The sequence below is a fragment of the Protomyctophum parallelum genome (genome assembly GCF_964188405.1).
Source record: "Protomyctophum parallelum genome assembly, chromosome: 3".
Taxonomy (NCBI): Eukaryota; Metazoa; Chordata; class Actinopteri; order Myctophiformes; family Myctophidae; genus Protomyctophum; species Protomyctophum parallelum.
The window spans coordinates 21,729,363-21,757,353 of NC_139698.1; the positions used below are offsets into that span (position 1 = coordinate 21,729,363).

Below are 27,991 nucleotides of genomic sequence, written 5' to 3' on the forward strand. Positions count from 1 at the left end.
CCGCCCACCCCAGGTGCAGTCTTCCCCGCTGCCAGTCAGACTTTCCTGACAGTCCTCCAGTCTTCCCTGGACTACAAAAGTATCAGCATCAAAATACTCATATTGCAGAATGTCCCATTGTGTACAATGTGTACAAAATCTATTTCAAAATGAAATTAAATCTAAATTAAAATCTCCAGTAACTAGTAACTCAAATTTTCAAAAAATTGCAGTGAAGTAAAAGTACAAATACCTCAAAATTTTACTTAAGTACAGTACTTAAGTAAAGTACTTAAGTAAAAGTACTTGGTTACTTTCCACCACTGGTCCTGTACAGGGAGAGAGAGAGAGAGAGAGAGAGAGAGGAGGTGAGAGTTGACAATAGACAACTACCCACAAACCCACACAAGTATACTGAGTATGTTTTTCAGTCTCTTTCTGAGAGAGACAGTGGTGTAAAAACTTGCAATACTGCAAAATAGATATACTCTATTCAAAATGTACTTGAGTAAAAGTACTAAACGTAAAGTTTTCCTATAATTGTAGTGGAGCTAAAGTTTTCATATAATTGTAGTGGAGTACAGCCTAATAAGTATATAGCTAGAAAATACGTAGGAAAGTTATAAAAGGTATACTTAAGTACAGTAGGCCTACTTAATACGCAACTGGAGGGGGAGAGAGAGAGAGAGAGAGAGAGGGGGAGAGAGAGAGAGAGAGAGAGAGAGAGAGAGGGCTAGGCCGCAGCATTCAAGGACAGACGTGCAGGAGAAGTGATGACTGCCTGGATTTCCACTACTCATTGACTAAACATGGATTCAATTAGAGGCAGCTGAAGGTCAACCAGGTGCGCCACAGTATAGGACGGACGGCTCCGCATGGTGGCTGTACTTGTCTTTAATAGCAGCTCTCACCGCTGTGGTAATGTTTAATCCATCCATCCCCACCTGACCGCACCTCTCAGATCCCCCCTGAGTACACTTAAACCCCTGCACGGCAAGTCTGTGTGTGTGTGCGCGCATACATAATTCTGTCTGTTTGTGCGTGCGTGCGTGCGTGCGTGCGTGCGTGTGTGTGTGTGTGCGTGCGTGCGTGCGTGCGTGCGTGCGTGCGTGCGTGCGTGCGTGCGTGTGTGTGTGTGTGTGTGTGTGTGAGTGAGAGAGTTTGTGTGCATGCGGTACACGCGTCTGTTTTGCACATACTGTAGTATGTATGTGATCTCTATCAGCCGTATAGCTCTTGTGTGAAAGTTATGGGTCCATGCCTATATACACAGCTGGTACAGAACGAGGTGGTGATAATCACACCGGAAGGATTGTTCTCTCTCTAGTCTCCACCGTACGCACTACGCAGGCCGGACTGTGATATATCACATGTCACTATAGGGGAGGGGAGGGGGGGGGGAGTGGGGGAGGGAAGGACCGATAAAGACTTCAAAAGAGCAAACCTGAGATTCTACAAGGGTATCGCTATATAGTAAATGCATGGCCTAAAACACTACAATTTTAATGATAACCGGGCTGGGAACTACACTGGACTATAAACCGAATTACGAGAACAGAAAGGAAGCTATATCTGACATTATTGAAAAGTAAGTTAAAGTCAGTAAATGAAGAATGGAAGGAAGGACATTGGAATGCTGTTTAGCCCCAAACAGAGAGCACACACTGCAGTGGCAATACACCTGAGGCACAGCGAGTGAACCAAAACTATGTACCGTACAGTCTCAGTAAACAAACGTTGGAAAAAATAAGCAAGCTGCCACAGGCAGACCTGCATGCCTAAAGACGAGGTACCGTGGAAACTAAACTAATACTAAGACTGAATTGAGACAGCTCCAACGTTCAACCCCAGAGTTAATTGTTTGTATTGTATTTTGTCTTTATTCCCTTGTGATCATTCGTCGTTTGTAACAACTGAATACATTTTGTTTTTGTGTTTATTCAGTTCCCACAGCATTTGGAGGCATTAAAAGCTGCACTACAGTATGTGCTATATGGATTTGAACCCTGGTCTCTTGCGAAAGTGCTGATTTATTTTTTTACCATATAGAGCCTGCCTGCTTGAAATTGAAATTTGACCTCGAGGTCAAAATTTGTGTCAAACCAGAAACAGGATGATGTCAAAGGTCACGTCTCACAGACACAGGATCTAAATGTCTCAATAGCAGGGAGACCAATAACCACCTCAATTGTGTACGGTGTATTGTAATTCAAATACTTTACCATACAGCTTGGACAAAATCACATTTTATTTTAAAAGAAAAAAGTGACATAGTGCAGCTTTAAATGCCTCCCAATGCCGTGGGAACTGAACACAAAAACAAATACGCCAATGTATTCAGTTGTTCTCATGAAACGTAATAAAATGTAACAATTAACTGTCTCTGGGGGAACTTGGAATTAGATTAGCTTCACCTTTTGAAAACACGACTAAGAACTAAGAGTCCAAGAGAGGTGCACGCGCACACACACACATCCCAAAATAACATCGACGGCGGGTGCCTGGATTAAAAGAACACGCGCCGCCGCCGAAAAGATATCCGTCTTTAAAAGGCTCCCAGAATAACTTCAATAGATCCGAGTACAAAGAGTCTCGACCTACAGAGGTCTGCTTCTTCTTCGTCATCTACTACAGTCATGTTTGTATACCTGGTATAGAAGACCATCTGTAGGTCACAACGTTGTACTACTCGGATCACAATGAAGTTATTCTGGGAGCTTTTTGAACCCATTCAAACTGGGAAAGCAGCCGTGTCAAAAGTTGTAAATATAATCATTTTAACCACTTTCAAAAACATCATTTTATACGAGCGTCATAACAAAACATATTTATTTCTCCATCACAAGTAAACTTATACTTTGAGTATATATCTAATAAAACTAAAAAGAGCCTGCACGGTCAACAAACTGTGAGCTTCCCCCGTCTGTGTCACATTCTCTCCCAGCAGGGAGTCACCTGTCTGTCATCAGGTGCTTAGCACCTACAAATCATTTCACAAAAGGGGAGGGGAAACCTCCGTTCATCACATCAAATTCATAGCGTAATTATAATTTAATTAAATTAAATTAAATGACCACGAAAATAAACAATTGATATAGCAGGCAATAAATAGCAGATTAAATGCAAATCATCATAGATAGAAAATGGCTCTAACAAATGGTGAGACGTCCCGTCAGTGTCGATAGTCCATTGAAGAGTTTTTATTTAGTTTTACTCACATTTTAGTCACCTGGAATGTTTTAGTGTTGGTCTAGTTTTAGTCGACTAAATATCATACGATTTTACTCGACTAAATCTACAGTTGATTCAGTCGAACAAAATTTATTTTGGCGGGCCTTGATGCCGTTGTAATGACTTGTAATCACTTATGGATCTCTTGTCCACTATAGTCCCTTCCTAACATTTTACTCTAGTTTTTATTTGTTGACGAAATTGTCAATATATTTAGTCTTAGTTTTAGTCATCATGGCATAGTTTTAATTTAGTTTTTCCATTTGTTTTCGTCAGTGGAAAAAGGTAGTCGGCGAACATTTTTCGTCTTAGTTTTAGTCGACGAAATCAACACTGCGTGCCGTATAATCTGCTGCATGGTAGTACAGTACAGTAATATACAGCCATGTGCAAACACAGCTCTAGAGTGATTTGTGAGCTGTTGTGACAGGAGGAGGATGTCCTGTGGAATACTGTAACCCACCATAAAGACCATCATTATTTCATTATTTCTGCACTGTACTGATCTCAGTGCATGCTGTAGCACTATACTGTACACACAAACCAGAGCTATAGGACTTTAAATACATTTGAAATATTGCTGCTATTTTCTATCTTAAAGGAGAATTCCATACTAAAAGGCTTTCTTACCTTTCTTTGTAGTTGTTACGTCCCCACCAAAGAGGTCCAGGTGTTATTTTGTGCAAAAGCTCCTTATTGGCTGTTTCCCCTACCATAACCCCTAAATGAATTGCATTGAATGGGAATTGAATGGGGCTATGGGGTGTTGTGCTAATTCGCTTATTTCCATCGCTCAAAATTATAATTTCTTTGTATATATCCTCTTCATAATGTAAATAATATCCCAAGCGACACACTTTACTACTTCTTTCGAACTAGCATAACACCCCATAGCCCCATTCAATTCCCATTCAATGCAATGCAATTCATTTAGGGCTTATGGTAGGGAAAATAGCCAATAAGGAGTTTTTGCACAAAAAAAACACCTGGACCTCTTTGGTGGGGACGTAACAACTACAAAGAAAGGTAAGAAAGATAAGAAAGCATTCTAGCATGGAATTCTCCTTTAAAAGGTATATTCAGCGATTTCACTTAATTCAAATATCACTTCTTTCTTTTCTTTGTTTTGTTGTGATAATCGTCCTTACTGTAGAGTGTGCTGACCATATAAGGAGTTCCTCCCTGTCCCCAGATAACCCCTATAGCTGGGGTAAAAAAAACAACCTTATAGGTTTCATTTTGACTAGGTGGCCCAGCCTTCATCCAATCAGGATAGAGAGGGGCCTTCCGGCAATCATGATCGAACGCGGACGGGCCTTGGTGTGCGTGCTGTTGGCCTGTCGCGTGTCCCCCCACTCACTGTAGTGCGTGCATGTGCACATCGTGTTTCCGGGGCAGATCGGGGTTTTTTTCTGAAATCACTGAATGCTCACTTAGACACCCTACACACTTCATCCATTCTAAACAGTCAAAACAAAGCTGCAATGTGAACACGTGCAGCTCTTGTTTTCACACTTCTTTATTCTATTGTCACTGTAAACACATTGCTTCATTCTGTTGTCATTGTAGAAACATTTCTGAAGTCTTGATTGTTTTCATTCCACACAGCATGCTTTGGCAATATGGGACATGTATGTTGTCCATGTCAATACAGTCTCTTTGAATTGGACTGAATGAAATTGAAATGAATTGAGTTGATATAAAAGAAGGGAGTGACAGACAGACAGACAGACAGACAGACAGACAGACAGACAGACAGACAGACAGACAGACAGACAGACAGACAGACAGACAGACGGCGGTGAGGTGAAACAGGTGAGAGGGGAGTTAAAGTATAGTAGGCGTGTCAGGGAAGGAGGGACTGGGAGAGAGAGGGGGGAGAGAGAGAGAGAGAGAGAGAGAGAGAGAGAGAGAGTGTGTAGACAGGAGGGAACTAGCGAAGGAATTTTTTGAGGAACCGAAAACAGTTGCAAAAGGAGGAGCAGGAGGAGGTGGAGCGCAGACAGAGCACATGAGAGAGAGACTGAAAACAAACAGGAAAAGAGAGAGAGAGAGAGAGAGAGAGAGAGAGAGAGAGAGAGAGAGAGAGAGAGAGAGAGAGAGAGAGAGAGAGAGAGAGAGAGAGAGAGGGGGATAGTGTGTAAGAGCAGGTAGTGTAGTAGAGCAGCTGCAGCTTAATGACCAGTTTCTGCAAAGTAAGACTTAAGAAGCAATAGAGAGAGAGAGAGAGAGAGAGAGAGAGAGAGAGAGAGAGAGAGAGAGAACAGGGACAGCCGTTGTTGAACATTGATCCAAGGGGTTTCAGGAGTTCAATTGAGTGCGAGAGAGAGAGAGAGAGAGAGAGAGAGAGAGAGAGAGAGAGAGAGACACAGACTGGAGCAAAATCAGTAGGATTAAGTCAGTGACAAAACGGGGGAAAAGCACAAGACAGAGAGAGAGAGATTGAGAGAGACAGACAGGGGTGAGGAGGGCAGAAAAACAAGCTTATACACACTGCTACTCCAGCGTGGACTGGACTTGAATGCATGGTCCCACTGACACCGGCGCACAACAACAAAGGAGAAGGGAGAGAGAGATAAGTCTTAGTCTGGGGTTAAAGTGCAGCTTCCCCAAGCGTGTCTTTATTATGCAACTCAGATACCACCTGAGTTAGACGCTCATAGACAAGACAGACAGCTATAGTCCACACTGTAACGGCACTATGTTGTTGAAGGAGTACAGAATATGCATGCCACTGACTGTGGAGGAGGTAAGTGTGTTTGACTTTCCCACACACACACACACACACACACACACACACACACACACACACACACACACACACACACACACACACACACACACACACACACACACACACACACACACACACACACACACACACACACACACACACACGATAACATAGAGCAGGCCATATCCTGCTAATAGTGTAACTACATGAAAAAAAACAAAGGCAGGCTTTGGTCTTGAATGTGAAACTACATGTTGTTGCGTTGTAATCTCAAAGGTCAAAGTGTCAAGTGACGATAAGAAAGGATCACCGCAGTACATAGCGGATAGAGCTGTGTTAAAGGGCTGGCACACACACGCGCACCCTGCCAGCCTGGCAGGGTGTGTGTGAGCGCATGTGTGTGTGTGTGTGTGTGTGTGTGCGTGCACATGCGTGCGTGCGTGTGGGGGGTACACAGCTTGCGCGGGCTCCTGCAGCGTGACTCCCAGGTCCTCGTCTGACAGGACCCATAACGAGCAACGATCAGCGGAACACCTGGAGAGGCGCATCGTAGCCCTGGTGTTGTATCCGAGTTATCTTTCCATCTGTCTGTTTTGTTACTATCTAGGCCTACAGGCCCCTCCCCCTGCTCGCTCACATGCACAAACCCGTCGGACTGGTTCGTCGGGGCCTTTATTTTGCCCGAGAGGCAAACTTCAATGAGAAATGAGAATGCCCTGGAGCTGGGAAAACAAACAGGGGGGAGTTTCAGGTGGTGCAGGCTGAAGGGGAAACCATTGTAGGACGAATACCAAACAAGTCGCCCCTTTTATCAACTCGCACCGGGCGTATATACAGCCGGCGGAGCGGCTCAGCCTGGTGTTCCTAAAGCAACCTAAGTAAATTATGTTTAACCTTTTTCCCAAGCTTAAGTAGCCTTGCCGAGCCATGAGGCCCATAGGGCAGGAGCCTATCTGCTGTTTCTGTTTCTGCGTACGAGGCAGCTTGATGTACAAGTACACTCCCTGGACATGACGCTAGTATGTCGCAGGGACTTACCCCCAATCCAACCCTTGATGCTGAGTGTCAAGCAGGGAGGCACTGGGTCCCATTTTTAGAGTCTTTGGTATGATCCGTCCGGGATTGAACCCCGACCTCCCAGTCTCAGGGCGGACACTCTAACCACAAGGCCAGTGAGCTGGTTTTCCTAACCTTAACCTCAGTAAAATGGTGCCAAAACCTAACCCTATTCCTATAAACTTAACCCCAGTGTAAAACTATTTATTTCTAACCTTATTCTCAGTAAAACAAAATAAAGAATACAAGAACCGCCGCACTGAGTGAGGTCGGCGTAAGGTCGGCGGGGAAAAGTGGGCGAGATGGGTTATGGGCGACGGTACCCGTTACCTGTAGAACATAAGCTACGAAGGAAAGTAACTAAGTGCATTTACTTAAGTACTATACTGGTACTATACTAATATTTTTTCAAAAAAGTTGTGTGGTAAATGTATTATCTATTAGCCCCGGTAACAAGATGGAACATGCTCTACAGTGGGGCGGCGCACAACAGGCCAAAAGCACGCGCATCAAGGCCCGCCCCGCTTGATCCTGATTGGAGGAAGGCCCCCTCTATCCTGATTGGATGAAGGCTTTCTCAACCACCACCAAAGCTGAAACTAGGTTGTTTTTTTTACCCCTGCGGTTCACTGAGGACAGGGAGGAACTAATTATATGGTCAGCACACTCTATAGTAGGGAGGATTATCACAAAAAAGGGGGAAAAAACTGATATTTGAATTAAGTGAAATCACTGAAAAGTACAATTTGGAGGTATTTGAGCCTACTTTTACTTGAGCTCTTCCAATTTCCAATACATTTATTTGAAAACTGTAATACTAGTAGTGAAAATAACCGATCTACCAGCTCACAATGTGTCGAGATTTTTTAAGTATGACATATTTTCTAATTTAGGTAAAAAACGATAGATAGATAATAAAACATAAAACGTGTAGGAAAAGAGAAAATAAAAAAGGGATATTTACTTGGGAAACAGTGCTCTGTCTCCACACAACCTGCTGAGTGTCCTTCAAAAAGGGAACCAGCTCCTTCCCGCGCGGCTCGTACAGGTACATTAATCCCGGCTGTGACCGGACCAACAACAAAGACAAACAATATTCCTATAGAGAACAAAACTTTACACTCCTTAAAGCCAAATTGCCCTTGGACTCGACTCGAGCAGTATATCTGGAAGCACAGCCTGACATTTTGAGGCGGGTGGCCATTGTCTGAACATAATTGCTGCGAGTCCGCGAACCACAATGAATGAACTCGACCCCATTAGCTCAAATGAAGTGGCCAGCGTTGGGAAAGAGGAACGTGCCTCTGATGATGACATGTGATATGCCTGACTGTGTGGTGGTTTGTTTTTGCTGTGGTCTGTCCACACGTGACAGTTGAGAGCACTGGTTCTCAACATGGACCCCTCAGGGGTCATCGGGGAGGTTCCAGGGGGTCCCCAGCTAAATGACTATACTTTGTCTCTATTTGGCCATTTGAAAATTGCATCCACAAGCTGTCAGCTTCTCTCTCACTGTCAGTATAAAATAGCTCAAGCCTGTATCGCTGGTTAGGTCAGGACCCACCGCAGTGGTGTCCGGTTGGAACTTGATGCTTCGACTTCTGCTTTCTCCCTGAAGCCGACCCTTGTTATATATTCTCCGACTATGCTTGTCACGATGACTAAGCCAGTTAGAACTATCCATATATGGTTCCACCACATCTATCAGCACTAGGTCGGCTCGGGCCAAATATAGGGATTGTCATACTAGACATGTCATATGTCATAATAGCCCAACGTCCTAGTCGGAGTCTTCGTTACAGTCAGCAACACTCATTGAGAGTCGACTCGCGTCAACAACTTGTAGATCAGTATTTTTGGAAAATATGTGAACCCTTTGTGAATATTTTGAAAATATTTTCCGCTGCTAAGCGAAGCACCACGTTAGAGGACAGGGTATAATATTTTGTTGGTTTTTTTACCAAATTTATACCACGATTTTGTAACCCAATTTTTTCACCCGGTGCCAATTGCCTGCATCCTTCCTGCGTGCTACACGCGGAGGGGAGGCATACTGTAATCCGACAGAGCATTAGTTCGACATGCGTCCACATCTCGGACTAGCGCCTGCTCCCGTGCTTGCGGTTAGGTTAGGGTTTGAGGTGGGTTGTCGTTTGTCGGACCGATTACTAGTCTAACTAGAAAGAGGCAATTCTGGGAAATTGCAAAGTGTGGTTGCCCACATCGCACCCGTCGAAAATGGAATCGCTTTTGTCTCTGCGTTGATGAAACCACCCTCGACATGTGATTCAAATTTGGGATGGATCGGACATTCCGTGCGTGAATTGTGGCGTTTTTTGTAAAATAGGCCCCTCCCACTAACTTGGGAAGACGATTACGACCGAACTATACAGAAGATCGCTGTTTTAATCGGATAGGTTGGCTGATATAGGCCCCTCCCAGTAATTATACCAGCCAATTACAATGTCAAGTCATCCTTTGTGATCATGCATAAGTCATTCAAAGAGGATTTCCCACCCCCCAAAATCATGTTTTTGCAACAAACGGGTATAGGCCCCTCCCAGTAATTTTGCCAGCCAATTACAATGTCAAGTCACCCTTTGTGATCATGCGTAAGTCATTCAAAGGGGATTTTCCCCCCAAAATCGTGTTTTTGCAACAAACGGTTAATTGTTTTTGCAATTGTAGCGCCCCCTATGGATGGAAATGGAATTGCTTTTGGCTCTGTGTTGATTAGGCCATCCTCAACATGCGATTCAAATTTGGGGAGGATTGGACTTTCCGTTCGTGATTTGTGCAATCTTTTGTAAAATAGGCCCCTCCCACTAACTTTGGAAGCTGATTACGGACGAACGATATGGAATATCGAAATTCTGACTGTGCTGTTTTCATCGGATAGATCCCGAGATCATGTGTACCGATTTCTGTGAGATTTGGACAAAATCTGTAGGAGGAGGAGCAAAAAGTGTGTTTTGAAGAAAATGCTAATTTGCTGCAAATTCGTTCTAGACGGAAATGGGCGTGGCCTATATGGGGAGATGCGTCATGACCCAAGGAATCCATGGAAAAAAACCTTTTGATTTTACGACCTACGGTTCAAGAGTTATAGCCAAAAATGTAAAGTTGGCTGTTATAGCGCCACCATGAGGCCGACCGATATACTTCTAAGGTCATTAATTTTATTAATTATTATGAATCTCTCCTCCAATTCTTGTAAGTATAGCCCTTACGGTCTCAGAGGAAAAAATATTTGAAAGTGAGTTTTTGCATTTTCCCATTCATGTCTATGGGGAAATTTAATGCACTAATTCATTCATATCAATTAAACTATTCAACAAATGTCTTAGCAAAATACGAGCACACGATTCCCGATGTAGCCCGTCGTTTTGACATATGGCTCGAGTGTGTGCGACAAAAACTGTGGGAGGTATAACGCGACAAAATAAAGTTTATCTATAATAATAATAAGAAAAAGAACTAGAAAGCAGTTCCTGTAGAAACTGCGTGGGCTCGCGTAAAATGCTTTGTATAAAGTTATTGCCGTGTCAAGTTTGAAACTCGGGGACCGGAGTAATGGTGTTACCATTGGTGGTCTAAGTCCATAATCAAAATTTCTGGACTGTAACATATTGTAAAGAAAAGTAGAAAATGTATTAAAGCTGAAGTAAAAGTTAAAAAAGTATGAACATTTGTAAAAACTATAGTTTAAGCATAAATAACTGCATAAAGCGGAAATAAAGTATGTGGAAGTAGTATGATGCCCAAAAAGGGGCAGAATAAAGTAAGTAAAGTATTACTGTCTACTAATGATTTGTAATGTATGAATAATGCTTTACAATGTATTCTTGATGAATCAAGAAAAGGTAAAAAAGAAAAAAAATAGTCAATCCAATGGAGTATACATATAAAAGCATTCATGAGCTTAACAGAAATAGCATACTTTTACATGTAAAAAGAAGGTTCAAATAGCATATAGGCCTATCTTTAAAAGCATAAACACAATGATTATTGATAATGGTCTAAGATATTTCTTAAAAAAAATATTAAGATAAAAAATATTAAGTTCTTTATTATTATTTCTTTCCTTTTAAGTTTAAAAAAAAGTTAAAGTTTTAATTTTTTAATGTTTTTAATTTTTTTTAATTTTTTAATCATGCTAATGCTAACATGCTAATGCTAACATGCTAACATGCTAATGCTAACATGCTAATGCTATCATGCTAACATGCTAATGTTAACATGCTAATGCTATCATGCTAATGCTAACATGCTAATGCTAACATGCTAATGCTAACATGCTAATGCTAACATGCTAACATGCTAATGCTAACATGCTAATGCTAACATGCTAACATGCTAATGATAACATGCTAACATGCTAATGCTAACATGCTAACATGCTAATGATAACATGCTAACATGCTAACATGCTAACATGCTAACATGCTAATGCTAACATGCTAACATGCTAATGCTAACATGCTAATGCTATCATGCTAACATGCTAATGCTAACATGCTAACATGCTAATGCTAACATGCTAATGCTAACATGCTAACATGCTAATGATAACATGCTAATGCTATCATGCTAACATGCTAATGCTAACATGCTAACATGCTAATGCTAACATGCTAACATGCTAATGCTAACATGCTAATGCTAACATGCTAATGTTAACATGCTAATGCTAACATGCTAACATGCTAATGCTAACATGCTAATGCTATCATGCTAACATGCTAACATGCTAATGTCAACATGCTAATGCTAACATGCTAACATGCTAATGCTATCATGCTAACATGCTAATGCTATCATGCTAACATGCTAACATGCTAATGCTAACATGCTAATTTTTAAGTTTTCATTTTTTTAATTTTTTTCAATTTTTTTCAATTTTTCCATTTTTTTTATTTTTTTTATTTTTTTTAATTTTTTTAATTTTTTAATTTTTTTTTTATTTTTTTTATTTTTTTTTAATTTCTTTTAATTTTTTTTCATTTTTTAATTTTTTTTAATTTTTTTTTAATTTTTTAATTTTTTTTTAATTTTTTTGAAAATATTTTTTGAAAATATTTTTTTATAAACGTGTGTTTGTGTGTGTGCGTGCGTGCGTGCGTGCGTGCACTTGCGAGAGCTGTGTAAAGGCCAGCCAATAGGAAGACAGGGTGTGTGTGTGCGTGCGTGCATGCTCTTGCGAGAGCTGTGTAAAGGCCATCCAATTGCACAAATAGCAGACCTACAAGCCCACAAGGTATCGCAGAGCAACTCATTGAGATCTTGTAACTTTAATTTCAGCCCTGTAATTAAGCTCTTATATGTCTCAGCTGTGGAAGTGTAAAAGACAAACAAGTGGCGCGCAACTTGATCTCTTATTTTACAATGGTTCTGAATGGGGGGAAACTATGCCCGAACAAATTGCTCTATCGCAAAAAGTAAAAGTCGAATGCAAATAATTCTTTCGCTGTGAGTGGCCTGAGATATTGAGGTACACCATGTGCGATTGTGGTGTTGGTACGATCGAAAATGTGGTTATAAGAGCGAGTTAAGAATTGTCATCGCAATAATTTCCTCGTAAGATTTCTACAATGGATGTCAATGAGCAGATTGACTGTATTTGTGTCACTTAAAAGGCCGTAGTTCACATTCTGTATGTCTCTGTGTTTTGGTGGTCACATTGTGTGAAAGAGGACATGTGTGGCTACAAAATGACCAAAGGACATGCGTGTAAAGTGAATATCTTGGCCGGGACGGCAATTTGTTTGGTAAATTTTCAAGGAAAGATTTTCTGTTCTACGCACTCTAGTGAAAAAAGCCCGCACTCTAAGTTGGCACTAATTAGGCGAAACGGCCTGCGATTGAACTGCGATTTCGGAAAAACCGTTTAACGTATTCGAATACGGTTTGAACCACGAAAAAGTCCAGAGTCGTGTGAGCTTTCTAAAGTTTAAATCACGTTTCTACGACAAAGTATGCCAGAGTAATGAGGCTGCAAAAGTGAGGTTGATTTAGAGATAAATCCCATACATTGTCAATGGGAGGAAAAAACTATAAATAAAGTTAAATATTTTAAAAAGTATAAACTTTTTCAAAACAACTTTTTCACCAATTAAAGTTCAAAGATAGATGAACATTATAAAGTTTGAATGAAGTTTCAAAGTGAAAGTATGACGGAGTAATAAGAGCTCAAAAAAGTTAACTGTGAAAAATGGGGAGATGCGTCATGACCCAAGGAATCCAGGGAAAAAATAATTTTGATTTTACGAACTACGGTTCAAGAGTTATAAGCCAAAAGGTAAAGTGGGCTGTTATAGCGCCACCATGAGGCCGACCTATAAAATTATAATTTTAATAAATTTTAGTCATAATTAAGAAATATCCCTAAAAGTTTTGTAACTATAGTGATTACAGTCTCCGAGGAAAAAATACTTGAATGTGATTTTTTGCCTTTTCCCATTCATGTCAATGGGGAAATTTAATTCACTAATAAATTCATATCAATTAAACTATACAACATTTCTCTTAACAAAATACAAGCACACGATTCCCGATTTTTCCGGTCAATTTGACATATGGCTCAAGTGCGTACAGCGTACAGTGTGGGAGGTATAAAGCGACAAAAAAAAGACTACTCCAGTGGAATAATAATACTACGAACTAGAAAGCAGTTCCTGTAGAAACTGCGTGGGCTCGCGTAAAATGCTTTGTATAAAGTTATTGCCGTGTCAAGTTTGAAACTCGGGGACCGGAGTAATGGTGTTACCATTGGTGTTCTAAATCTATAATCAAAATTTCGGGACTGTAGCATATTGTAAAGAAAAGTAGAAAATGCATTAAAGCTGAAGTAAAAGTTAAAAAAAGTATGAAAATGTGTAAAAACTATAGTTTAAGCAGAATAAAGTATGTGGAAGTTGTAGAAGTGTTTTTAAAGTTTTTCTTTAAATGTAAAAAAAAAAAAAAATCTAAAAAATTGAAGTTTTTTCTTTTTAAGTAAAAAAGAAAAAAAAATATTTTTAAGTTTTAATTTTTTTCCATTTTTTCAATTTTTTTAATTTTTTTTTCAATTTTTTAATTTTTTTTAATTTTTGTAATTTTTTTAATTAATTTAATTAATTTTTTTAATTTTTTTTAAGTTTTTTTATTTTTTTTAATTTTTTTAATCTTTTAATTTTTTTTTAATTTTTTTGAAAATATTTTTTTATAAACGTGTGTGTGTGTGTGTGTGTGCGTGCGTGCGTGCGTGCATGCGTGCGTGCACTTGCGAGAGCTGTGTAAAGGCCAGCCAATAGGAAGACAGGGTGTGTGTGTGCGTGCGTGCATGCGTGCGTGCGTGCTCTTGCGAGAGCTGTGTAAAGGCCATCCAATTGCACAAATAGCAGACCTACAAGCCCACAAGGTATCGCAGAGCAACTCATTGAGATCTTGTAACTTTAATTTCAGCCCTGTAATTAAGCTCTTATATGTCTCAGCTGTGGAAGTGTAAAAGACAAACAAGTGGCGCGCAACTTGAAGGTCTTGATCTTGAATGGTCTTGAATGGTCTTGAATGGGGGGAAACTATGCCCGAACAAATTGCTCTATCGCAAAAAGTAAAAGTCGAATGCAAATAATTTCTTCGCTGTGAGTGGCCTGAGATATTGAGGTACACCATGTGCGATTGTGGTGTTGGTACGATCGAAAATGTGGTTATAAGAGCGAGTTAAGAATTGTCATCGCGATAATTTCCTCGTAAGGATTTTACTATGGAGGTCAATGAGCAGATTGACTGTATTTGTGTCACTTAAAAGGCCGTAGTTCACATTCTGTAGGTCTCTGTGTTTTGGTGGTCACATTGTGTGAAAGAGGACATGTGTGGCTACAAAATGACCAAAGGACATGCGTGTAAAGTGAATATCTTGGCCGGGACGGCAATTTGTTTGGTAAATTTTCAAGGAAAGATTTTCTGTTCACGCACTCTAGTGAAAGAAGCCCTGCACTTGGCACTAATTAGGCGAAATGGCCTGCGATTGAACTGCGATTTCGGAAAAACCGTTTAACGTATTCGAATACGGTTTGAACCATGAAAAAGTCCAGAGTCGTGTGAGCTTTCTAAAGTTTAAATCACGTTTCTACGACAAAGTATGCCAGAGTAATGAGGCTGCAAAAGTGAGGTTGATTTAGAGATAAATCCCATACATTGTCGATGGGAGGAAAAAACTATAAATAAAGTTAAATATTTTAAAAAGTATAAACTTTTTCAAAACAACTTTTTCACCAATTAAAGTTCAAAGATAGATGAACATTATAAAGTTTGAATGAAGTTTCAAAGTGAAAGTATGACGGAGTAATAAGAGCTCAAAAAAGTTAACTGTGAAAAATGGGACCTTTCTTCCATCGACTCTCACTATAAAGAATGTAAAAAAAAGTTAAAAAGTATAAAAGTATAAAAAGTATAAAACTTTGTAAAAATAAAAATACAAGCACACATCACTGCAAAGAGCTGAACAGTTTGAAGTTTGAACTAAATTTCTAGTGTAAAGTATGTGGAAGTTATAAGGTCGCAAAAAAACGGGTGGAATAAAGAAGAATAAATATAAACTGACAAGAACTATTGTGTGCTCGCTGTGGCGAGCCCACAATAAAAGGTCACAAAAACAATAGTATGGTTGCCTTCAGGCAACCACACTAACTAAAGTATACTGCACCCCACGTGGAGAGCCCCAAACTAAGCTCATGCTTCCTTCAATGCATGAGGAGTCGAGAGTGAGCAGGCCGCTTCTCATCACCTGGGGGGGAAGTTCCTCCGGTAGGACCTACAAGTACAGCGCGTGGCAGGAACACGTTATTCCAACCCGTTATCGAAATTTGTATGTCTATTTGTATATTTGTATGTCTCTAAATGTTTGTATGTCTCTAAATGTTTTGATGAATTGAACAATGTGGACCCTGTTGTAAACAAGTGTAATGCTTAATTGGGTCGTCCACTCACAGTTAACAGTCTTTGTATTGAGTTTGTGCTTAAAATGTACTGTAAATTCTACAAACTGTTAATAAATATTTCAATCAATCAATCAAAAGTATAACGTATATTGTGTTAAACGAGTGAGACGGTTTGATTGTTCCGAGCTTCAAACAGGTTTCATTTGTCACTCACTCAAACAAGTAACAATACGTGCAGTGAAATGTCAGCAGTGACCTGATGTGCCACGTACAGACTGTGCCAACTGCCAACAACAAATTATATAACAAGACACTGTATGATTGATAACAGATTACAATACAAGTGAACCACTTTCAACTTGGCCTCTCTAATTTGGGCTGGCCATTAGGCAACCAATTCCCTAGATTGATTTTGTTCATTCACATTTAGAGCAGCCAATAATCTTTTTCTTTTTTCGTGTACCCATTTTTGTCATCATGCCAATGAAGTTCTCCCCGTTCATTTCTGTGCTGCCACGCTGCTATAGTCCTCACCACGAGGCCATAGCGCGTCATCCGTCCTACTCCTCCCGCTGAACAATAGCGACTTTAAGCAACGACGGCTACGGCAACCGGAAATGGATCAGTGCTCGATACATAAACCTGCTCTCCGTCGCGGCCCTTTCTACTACGGCAGAACCCACACTTACACCTACTGTATAGTGTCTACAACGCCATGTCATAACCATGTTTATTGAAATTATAGCTGTCATACATTTACACCGATTGCTCCATCACCTGTCTTATGCCGTGTAATGTGTTGGCATGCTCTGAATGAAGAAATAACACTAAATACCATAATATGGTATTAGTGTTATTTCTTCATGGTTAATGACATATGAATATTAACCATGATGTTTATTATTTAAAATGGTTTTAACACAGATTGCTCCAGCACCTTCCTCTTTCCACTGCTGATCATGTCCAGCGCATGTAAGAATTAAGCAATCTCTGCAAGTTAGCTGACGCGTGACGGGGTGTTTTAAAAATAATAATAATGTGTTTATGTTTGACACATGCTGCATCGACGCGTCACCATGGCAACCAATGTCGCCGGAGGCTGTTTGCTTAACGATTTTGACGGCTACGGCGTGGGCGTCATAGCCGCCGTACTTCCGCGTAGCGGAGCCGTCCTGAAAACAGTCGTTGCTCAAAGTCCCTATTCCTTGCTGACGACGCACCGTGCCGGCCTGTAGGAATTGCTAGTGCGACGACAAAGACTATATTCCTTGCAAGACAAAAGTGTAGAAAAGTAGTAAAAGTGTAGACAAGTAAAACGTAAAAACCAAGGGACCCTCTATACGTTCCTTGGGGGGGGGGGTCCTTGTGAACCAGACAGTGGCCTTGTGGTTAGAGTGTCCGCCCTGAAACTGGGAGGTCGGGGTTCGAACCCCGGCCGGGTCATACCAAAGACTGTAAAAATGGGACCCAATGCCTCCCTGCTTGGCACTCAGCATCAAAGGGTTGGATTGGGGGGTCAAATCTACTAATCAAATGATTCCCGAGCGGCACCGCTCCTTCGCTGCGGCTCACTGCTACAAGAGATGGGTCAAATGCGGAGAACAAATTTCACTGCGGTAACGTGTGTGACAAATCGTATGACTTTGACTTTTTGAAATGAGAACTGAGCTCCAGCGCCGCACACGCCCCAGGCTGCCCCTATACGTTCAATATACCGCCCTGAGTACTGTCTCTCTCTAATGAGCTTTCTAAAAAGAGAGAGAGGAGAAACAGTTAGTGGGAAGTCCTGTATGACTGCTTATACAAGTAATTACTCCGCAATATAATCACACAACAGAATGCATATATATAATACTAAATATAAACTATAATTATACAGTGTTATTAATAATGCATTTTAAAATATTATTATTTATTTCCATTCTGTGGGGGGAAACATTTTATAGCTTTTGCAATGTTCTTTTCTTTAAGAAGTCTATTTAAATTCTGCGTCATTAGGCTCATTTGCTTCTGTTCTATATCCCCCCCTAAAGCAATTAGGTTGTCTCGCTGATTATGCGAAGCACATTGTCTAACTGATGTCTAACTTTTGCAAAGACACGTTCGCCAACGCAGCTGTCAGTGTGAGACAACCCTTTTCCGTTCTTGTCAGTGCCGGTTTCCGTCTTCGTTATTGCAATACCAAAGTTGGTAATACCAAAAAGTTAAATATGGCTTCGATCAGGGGTGTCCAAAGTGCGGTCCGCGGGCCAAATGCGGCCCTGGGATGAATTTTATATGGCCCACAGCTTCATACCTGAATTGTATTATGAACGGCTACCCTATGGGCATTTCCCAGAGTATAATTTGCCAGTGTTCCTTGTTCCTTGTATTTGTTTTTTACCTTGCTTTTGCTTGGTTACATTTGGTAATGAAAAAAAACATTGATATTAAATATTGATGACGATAGTTAAATAGAATCGTTTAAATGTAATGCATATGTATAGTCTGACGGTACATTATGTTAGGAGATGTAGTTGGCCCTTGGGTGTTTTAATATTTTCTAATTATGGCCCCCTTTGAAAAAAGTTTGGACACCCCTGGCTTAGATGGTTGGCTTAATGTATATTCTATAATAGTCAGCATTGATTAACGCCGTCAAATAATTGTAGCATAGAGTAAAAAAGTACATTATATTTGCTTCTGAGATGTAGTGTATATAGAGTGTAAGAAATTGAAACACTAAAAAGTAAAGTAAAAGTACCTCAGTTGGTACTTTGTACACAAGTGCAGCACTTTAGTCAATGTTACTTCCCTGTGTGTCTGGGTGCTTCTGTCTGTCTGTGTGCCAGAGAGATAATTCACATCATCAGTGGTATTTACACTGACTGAGCTGGAGAGTCTGAGATCATTAGAACAACATGTGACGTGAACGCTGACTCATTGTTTGATGTGAAAACATCGCTCAAATCCTCACCACTGACGATGATAATAACACAAAGACAAGCACATTAATGTGCGTAGTGTGCTACGCACACACACACACACACACACACACACACACACACACACACACACACACACACACACACACACACACACACACACACACACACACACACACACACACACACACACACACACACACACACACACACACACACACACAATGGAAATATATGAGGGCATGACTCATAACCCAATGTACCCGTTATCTAACCGCATTCATTATATCATCCTATTTATATTAACCCCACCATCCACGGTTATCCGCGGCAACCACGGCTAAATCCGCAGGTCTCTAACGCACAATTTATATAAACCGATAGCTTTTGTGCACATCCGGGTGGAGGAGGTGCTGGTAGGCAATATATTGAATTCAAAACAGAAAACTTTATAGGAACAAGGAAGGGATCGCACACTCTAAAGATGCTCGATGAACAGGACTTAATGCTTAATTTTAAGTTTTTATTTGCACGACACACATCGCCGTGTTGGCTTCGTATATATAGCACCTGACAACGCCGACATGGCGAAACGCATTGTGCGAAATGAAGCATTAGCGAAATGAAGCATTAGGTCCTTTTCAACAAGCGAGTGTGCGGCCGCTATGTATATGTACAGTATATATATGAAACTATAGGAGGACTTATAGTAATACTAATACTTAAATATTAGTATTTAAAAACAAAAGTAAAACATTAAACATTAAATTAGCGTTAAAAAACACATACTGTACAACACGAAGAGAAAAGTGTACAAGTGTACATGTAGCAGAGTAGCTCTGCCTCTCAGGCCTAACATGATGTCCTTTGTCCTCATAGTGAGGATGTTAGCATCACACACACACAGGATAGCCACGGGTTCAAATCCAGGTGCTGATACACAAGGACAATTCCAAAGCCGTCCTTAATTTATTATTTTCTAATGCAGGGGCTCTCAACGTTTTTGGCTGCAGGGGACCCCCGGAAATGCTTTGGCCATGTTTCGCGCCACCCAACCCCCCAGAATAATTTGGCGACCCCTCCGAGGGGTCGCTACCCACGGGTTGAGAACCCCTGATCTAATGCTAGAACTAAACTCAATACCTCACACTCAAGTGACTCAACACATACATTGTTGCCTCGACCCCCCTCGAATCAAATCTCTTCTCCGAAAATAGCCAATACTGGAGACACAGATTAGTGACGCCAGGGTTCAAGTGGTTAATCATTTTGGGTCAAAGTCTGTGTCAGCACCCTGCCGTGATCCGTTTTATCTCGCTCATGAGCACACGTCAAACACAATGGACCGTAAAACCTGAGTGTCCGGGCCTCCCTGCGTGGGTCCTTTTGTTAGCACAGACATGGGCAAACATCGTCAAGTGGCGATGATGGCCTGCAGGTTTTCCGGATTTCTCTGTTGGCTTATCATCGCCCTGTCAGCGGAATGCAGCGGTGGAACTATACAGCGAGTAGACTACCTGTCGGGCACAGACCTCTTATTTCCACATTCTAACGTTTGGTGTTTTTTCATAAATGAACGCTCTACTTCATCTAATTTGAGTTCCCAGAAGTTTTCGCCACAAACGAGAGGGGCGAGGAAACATACTTCATCATTCTTCTACGGCATATCACACTAAAGCCATCAAAAGGCAACCCGACAGTGATGAGGATTATAGTTCTGCGATTATAAGAAAAATGAGAAATTATACACAGTAGCTGTCATTGGAAAATATTTCAGGATTTCGGACTTTGGCCACATGTGTTAGTATAAATTATCTTGATCAGCCATGTGAGAATTATCAGCGGACAGCCAGTGCACGCACGCACGCACGCACATGATGTGGACACACAAAGAGACAGAAAGACAGGGGGGTGTGAAGGCATGATCTGGAAACTATAACTGTTTTGGACATGAGGTTTCAGACCATTTACCATGGGGGTAATTTGACTCATTTCCATCAATATTTAATCTTTGCCAGTACGGACATGCAAAACAAGAAATCAGTATAAATATTACCAGAAGGCCTCTAGCCCTGAATGTATAATGGACTCCTGATAGTGTCTATATACACTCTATTCCACTGCGCTATACACATTCTAAATCAAATCATTTATCAAATAAATATTGGGCGTGGGGGGGGGGGGGTGGAGCCCATCACAGCACATCACAGCTTGTTAACATGCCCGAAATTGGGACGTCATGATAAAATCTATATACTGTACTTTAGAAAACCTGGAGTCTGGGAAGTTATCCGACTGTATGCTGGCAGGTGACAGTCCTGAGAGACACCTTTCTTTGTGACCACGTCAGACAACACTAGCAGGCTATCTAGCCTTCATCAGTGTGAAGGCTGGCTTAGCCCAAACGTTTGTCTATTATTCACCATGCAAGAATAAAAACTAAAGCAAGTTCTTGGTGTGTGCGAGCCGTCACCGTTATTTAGTCCTGGGAGACAGGCATTAGATGTGGCATCATGGTCCAAGTATATATCGATATTATATCCTGACGATATGTATCGATTTATTAAAAATAAAAACCGATCGTTTTTCTTTTTTAGGGGGGGGGGGGCTAGTGTGTGATAGGAAATGTGAGCTGTAATCATAGAGAGAAATGAGACAGACTCCATGCAGTCACTTTCAGTAGTAGAGGCCTGCAGAGGGGAGCTGTATGTGACTGTGCCCAGGTGATGGTCGTTATTGATGCTCATTAATACATCAAGGAAGGCAATTATGTTTGCAATGTAGTTAAATAAAAGTTGTGAAAAAAGCTTGGGGGGGAAGATAAATCATTAAAAAAATATATATTTTTTGTCATTTGTCTGGAAAATCATTGTGTTGAAAATATCGTGAAAAATCGTATCGTGAACCTCATAACGTGATACGTATCGTATGGTGAGTTGAGTGTATCGTTACATGCCTACGATTTCAATAATTGGGTCTCATGGGTATACAGACAGTACGTGCTTCCATGTTGCATTGCAGGAGCAAAAGGGCCACTTGAGGACTTGAGGATTAAGTTCTACCAGCTAAACTAGTTTTAAACGGTTGTGGTTTCCATTAAGGTAAACAGGTTGTAGTCTATATATGTTGATGGGAAAGTCTTAACAGAACAACAGGAAACGATTGAGAGTGAGAACAGTTCTATAATTATGTAGAGTGCCTGATGAGTGATTCATGGGAATGACAGGATTGGAAGGCACCGGCACAGTCGTTTGACACAAAGCAGTGATGTTGTTTTTGGCAGCATATTTTGATTTTAGATTTAGTCCTAGTCTCTTGAATAGTTTTCATTTAGTTTCGGTCACATTTTACTCACCTGGAATGTTTTAGTGTTGGTCTAGTTTACTAAATATATCATAAGATTTTAGTCGACTAAATCCACAGTTGATTTAGTCGAACAAAATTTATTTTGTCGGGCCTTGATGCCGTCGTAATGACTGTTTTTTTCACATGCTGAAAATAGCCGATGTACAAGCCCACACCGCGTTGCGCTGCTTGTAGATCGGCTATTTTCAGCATGCAACTTATTGTAAAATGACTTATACTGGATCTGCGGATCTCTTGTCCACTAGTCTCTTCCTAACATTTTAGTCTAGTTTGTATTTGTTGACGAAATTGTCAATATATTTAGTCTTAGTTTTAGTCGTCATAGCTTAGTTTCCATTTAGTTTTTATTCCGTTTTCGCCAGTGGAAAAAGGTAGTCGGCGAACATTTTTTTGTCATAGTATTAGTCGACGAAAACAACACCGATACAAAGGTGCCTAACTCTGATCAGATGTGAGGAGGAGGTCTGATGGGTGTGGATCAAGGGTTAGGATTCTGAAGGGTTATATCAACGTGTCCAGCAAAATAGCTGGGGTACGATTTGAGAGTATGACCTCAATGTATGAGACCCGGATACTCGGGAAGGGGAAAGCTGTTACTAGGGACAACACACACCCGTTACACAGCCAATACCATCTTTTACCATCAGGGCGACGGTACATGGTATACCTTCCCTGCAGGCTAGGGCCTCAAGATTTTTTGTTACCATAAGTATCGGACTCATGAAAAAGCAGACCCCGTCTCAGTTCCGTGCATAAAGTGTGATGTGATGCCTCTTGGGATGGTGACATGGTGGCCTTCTGTTGGCATCGTTTCTTTATTGTCAATGTACTGTGTGATCTGTTCGTTTGTATACGCTTTCTGTATCCTGATGACTGCTGTGCACAAAACAAATCTATCAGTTGACAAACACTTTCTCTCAACTAGTAAATCAGTGTTATGTGTCCAGTTCTGCCCTCTCTCCTCTGCCTTGGTGCTCCTTCTCGACAGATGACATGCCATCTGCTTTTGCTCTATATTCCTGCACCATTTGTCACTGTGGTCACTCACACACACCATTGACTTTAATTGTTTCATTGTCCGACTGACACACCTCATACATTCCAATAATCCATTGTCTTAAAAAACATATAAATCCCACAAAAGGGATTGAACGCACGCACCTTGTCTTGTTGTCATGACACTGTGCAGGTACCACATACAATACCACTAATCTCCTGCAACATATTGTATACCTGCAATACTCTTTTACTTTTACTCAATGTATATGTACTGCTTCTACCGTACTGCTACGGTTTAGAGTGCACGAGAAGACGGGAGGGGGACGGACGGGGGGTCTTCCAAATGGGAGGCTGTCTGAGAGTCTGCTAGCTAGTCGCCCGCGGTGTTTAAAAGGATCCATCTTTATGATTAATTACAGGCCATGAATAGGCGATAAGTAAATATTGAATGTTGACATTCCTCAGTAATTGCAAAGAGAAGCAGGAGTGTCCTGATAAAGTGAAGGAGTGAGAGATGACAAACCAATGCATCTCTCTCTGTCTCACTTTCTTCCTGCCCCTTCTGCCCAAATTACAATATTTTAATTACACGTCTGCTTTATTGCCATTTCACACAGAGCGTATTTATTGCGGAAAGCACGGCGGCAGCATAATTAATTCCATATTTACTGTAGAATGATTGTGAATGATGAAAAACACAAGCGACTGGGGGAGGGGGGGGGGGGCACAGTATATGTATCCCATTCTGTACGGGAACCCCTTTTGGTGTTTTAACTAAGCATTATGTTATACTTTAGCTATTGAAAAATAGCAGATCTATTCGAGATTGTAGGTCTGCTATTTTTGAAAAATCGTGAAAATGTGGCAGACATCTTTGAATATATATTCTTTCAGAAGATTTTTTTGTTATTTCGACGTCAGGCCTAGATGGGATAATTATATATACAATACCACCAGGAGATCATGCTTCCACCGTCTTTCTGAGTTTGTGTGTGTGTGTGTGTGTGTGTGTGTGTGTGTGTGTGTGTGTGTGTGTGTGTGTGTGTGTGTGTGCGTGTGTGCGTGTGTGCGTGCGTGTGTGCGTGCGTGCGTCCAGTATAAGATCGGCCAGCTGTACATGATCAGCAAACACAGCAGTGAGCAGAGCGGCGGGGGAGAAGGAGTGGAGGTGGTGAAGAACGAGCCAGAGCACCACCCTCAGCACGGCCCGGGACAGCTGACTGAGAAACGCATCTACCTCAACAGGTTAGAGCGCGCACGCACACACGCACACGCACGCGCACACGCAATGTGTTGTGACAGCAGTCTTGTTTTCGTCGAAAAATGTTCGTCGACCTCCTTTTTTCACTGACGAAAACTAAATGGAAACTGAATAAAAACGAAGCTACGACGACTAAGACTATAAGACTAAATATACTGACAATTTTGTCAATAAATAAAAACTAGACTAAAATGTTAGGAAGTGATCCAGTATAAATAATTTTACACTTGTTTGCATGATTGCAATAGCTCAGCTATTTTCAGCAAGTGTAAAAACAAAAAACAGTCATTACTACGGCATCAAGGTCCGCCAAAACACATTTTAGTCGATAACTATACAAAACGACTAAAACTAAAATAAAAATGTGCTGCCAAAAACAACACTGACACCGATATTTTGAGTATAAACCAGGCAAAACTCCAACCCCTGTAAACCTAACCTCCAAAATGACAAATGCTAAAAGCATGACTCTCTTCGGCCTGGGCCATGGCTCAGTGGTCCAGGCACCTTAGCTGGCAATCCAGTCTGGCAGTGTGCCGCGTGTTCGACTCCCGACGGCCTTTACTGCATGTCATCCCCCCATCTCTCTCCCCATTTCCTGTCAGCCTACTGTCTGTCCCTCCATAAAATAATATTAAATAAAGGCGAAAGAAAGCTCCTTCTGCAGTCTGCACACCTACTTCAAGGCTAGCTGCGTAACGATCGACACCTGATGAAGGTCAGTGCAAACGAAACGCTGTATTCTCAATAAATACCCTGGGGCTGTGCTGTGAGTGAAGACAGTGTGAGGAATTCCTTGGTCTTTTTCAAAGCATATGACTATGAAAGAAAAAAAAGTCTGTTTGCACTCCTAAAAAAGGCGACCGCGTAGGAGAAGACCAGACGAGCTGGGCCCTGGCGTATACTGAAAGAAAAAAATGTCTACAAATGAAAGAAACATATTGAATTGGGAATACAGTTTACACCTTCATCAGGTTATCCTCAGATTAAGGTGAGGCCTTAGGATAACATTATGAAGGTCAAACATTGTTGCATTCCTGCTCAATCTTTTTCTTGCATTTTGAAGACAGTGTGAGGGAGTATTCTCTTTCAAAAGCATATAACTCCAAAAACCTTGCAATTGTTGTAGGTAGGCTAATACACGTGCACACACAATGCAGACGTGCACACATGGACACACACACACACACACACACACACACACACAATGCAGCAGAGTTAAGTAGATTGCAGTTCAGTGGTGTTGACACAGTGCAGTTCCCCGTCAGATCCATCACCACCAGATGTCATTGTGTGAATGTAAGCCGTACAAATTAAGGCTGTACTCAGATCAGCCTGCGGCTAATTCAGCTAGAAATTACACTGAAAAGCTCTTAAGCGTGCTGGACCTCCATCACTCACCCCCCCCCCCCCCCCCCTTCCCCCTGTATCTCACTCAACCTCTCCAAATCAGAGATTCACAACGTGTGGGTCCAGGGCCTACTGGTGGGAACATGAGGATGTTGTGTGGGGGCGGGGCCCTCAAATAACAAAACACTAAAGACCTTTATAGATATTATAACTAGACAAGAATCACACCCATAATCATTATTACTGACCTTATACCAACTTTGAAACATAACGTAAGTTACGTCATCAAGAATGGTGGTCCCTTATTGGCCAAGGGTTTCCACCGACATACCGACACACATACCGACAGACGGCCAATTATGACACATATGACGTAAATTCTCCATTCATGGTCAATGGCATTTAATGTTTGTGTTAAGACAGAATCTACACTATAGCTGTTTATAGGAGGGGCTATCCTATAACTGTTTATAGGAGGGGCTAGCCTATAGCTGTTTATAGGATAGGGGCTAGCCTAGCCCTCCAAGCAGAACCCAAATGCTACTGAAGTTTCTGACATTTGGACGACTCAGATAGCATTGGGTCCTGTTGCACGTCGTCCATGCCACCTGTTTAAAACATTTACTCCATGTTTACCGGCTCCCCGCGCTCTTTGACGATATTCTTCAGTGTGAGGCTTTCTGAATATGTAAAGTATAAGTACCCATACATGCCGCTGCGAATATCTCCTGTGGCGCGGAAGCCGTTAAGTATTTTTAATATATGTTTGCCCGATTTGGAAGCTTGGATTCTTCTTTTCCTTCCTTGTTTATTGACACCTCATTGTACCGCCTATCTGGCTAGCTAGTGGCGCTATAGCTATGACACAGCAGATCAGAGGCAGGGACGTAGCCTCACAAGCCAACCGCACACCGGGAGGCGGTACAATAAATGGTAAACAAACAAGAAGAAATAAAGCGACCAAATCGGTCAAACAAAGATTAAAAATACTTAGCGGCTTCCGCGCCACAGGAGATATTCGCAGCGGGATGTATAGCTACTTAAAGTTACCGAATTCAGAATAACTCAAGGAAAATAATCCCGTCAGATGGCGCAGATCCTATTTTAGAGAGAATCTTCACTTCCGCGTATCGGAATTTCCATACGAAAATATAGTTCTGATAAGGGACCCAACGTAAAACTCATCAAAATGTCAGAAAAGTTTTATGTAGGGTCCCGAGAGGGGCTAGGGGCTAGCCTATAGCTGTGTATATGAGCTAGCCTATAACACCCCTCAAAAATAATAATCACACTAAGTGGCTTGTGTGAAGTGAGGGGCGCCCACTGTATTTATATAAGCCAGATGATGTCTTAATTAAAAGTTCATAGACTTGGCTGCCACATGACGCAATTTCAGAAAGCCGAAAGAAAGACAATGTCATGGTATGCTTTTGTTTTAAACCTTGAAAGTTGTTGTCATTGTGATACAGATAAATATGAACTTACTGTATACGGTGTTGTTGGTTCCATTGATTCAAGCCGGAAAACAATCGATTGATTGACCATTAAGATAAACAAACATAGTTCCTTTAAATGTCTCCATTGAGAATATATTCCAAAAGCCGATCTTCTTGTCCAAAAAAATCAAGTAATCCTCAAAGTCAGAAAAGAAAATGGGTAATGCATTGCATAAAAAAAGAGAAACAAAATGTAGGCCTATATTCCCCTCACCCAAGCTTCATGTCAGGAGGCTCTGTTTGTTGTTGCTGTATCAATTCAGAATATAAACCATCAGAATATCTTCTTTCAACACTTATTCGGGTCTTAAAGTTCACCGTCACACTATTCAGTAAAACGTCCTTATTTGGTTTACACTTTGAAGTCTTATTATGCTTTAAAAGGCCTCTTTGTCAAAACACCACACCAAACACTCTTTCCACACCTAAAATGGAACCCCCGGCTGTCGCCTCACTTAACCCTGCACTTTTATAGCTGTTCCTGATAACTCACTTCCTGGAACTTTCCAACCAGTGATCCCCACAGCTCCCCCTATGGAATGCCTGTACACTGCATTTAGGTGTATTCATCCATCTTTTTAACCCAATATATTCCCTTTGTTATTACCAAGTATGAATATAATGTTTCTTTATACTAGGGACAAGAAATATACTATTTCACACCGTGACATTTA

The 27,991-nt window shown here is 41.1% G+C and overlaps 1 protein-coding gene across 1 annotated transcript in view; it reads left to right on the top strand.

The window, feature by feature from the left end:
• Nucleotides 1–5,779: 5,779 nt before the first annotated feature.
• The window catches only part of pitpnc1b (phosphatidylinositol transfer protein cytoplasmic 1b), a 50,052-nt gene continuing 27,840 nt past the window's right edge, over nt 5,780–27,991 (top strand). Inside the window, exons 1-2 of the mRNA XM_083760408.1 lie at nt 5,780–5,959; nt 24,307–24,455. Coding sequence (XP_083616534.1) covers nt 5,912–5,959; nt 24,307–24,455 — 197 coding nt within the window. The 5' untranslated portion in view covers nt 5,780–5,911. The remainder of the gene's footprint in view (nt 5,960–24,306; nt 24,456–27,991) is intronic.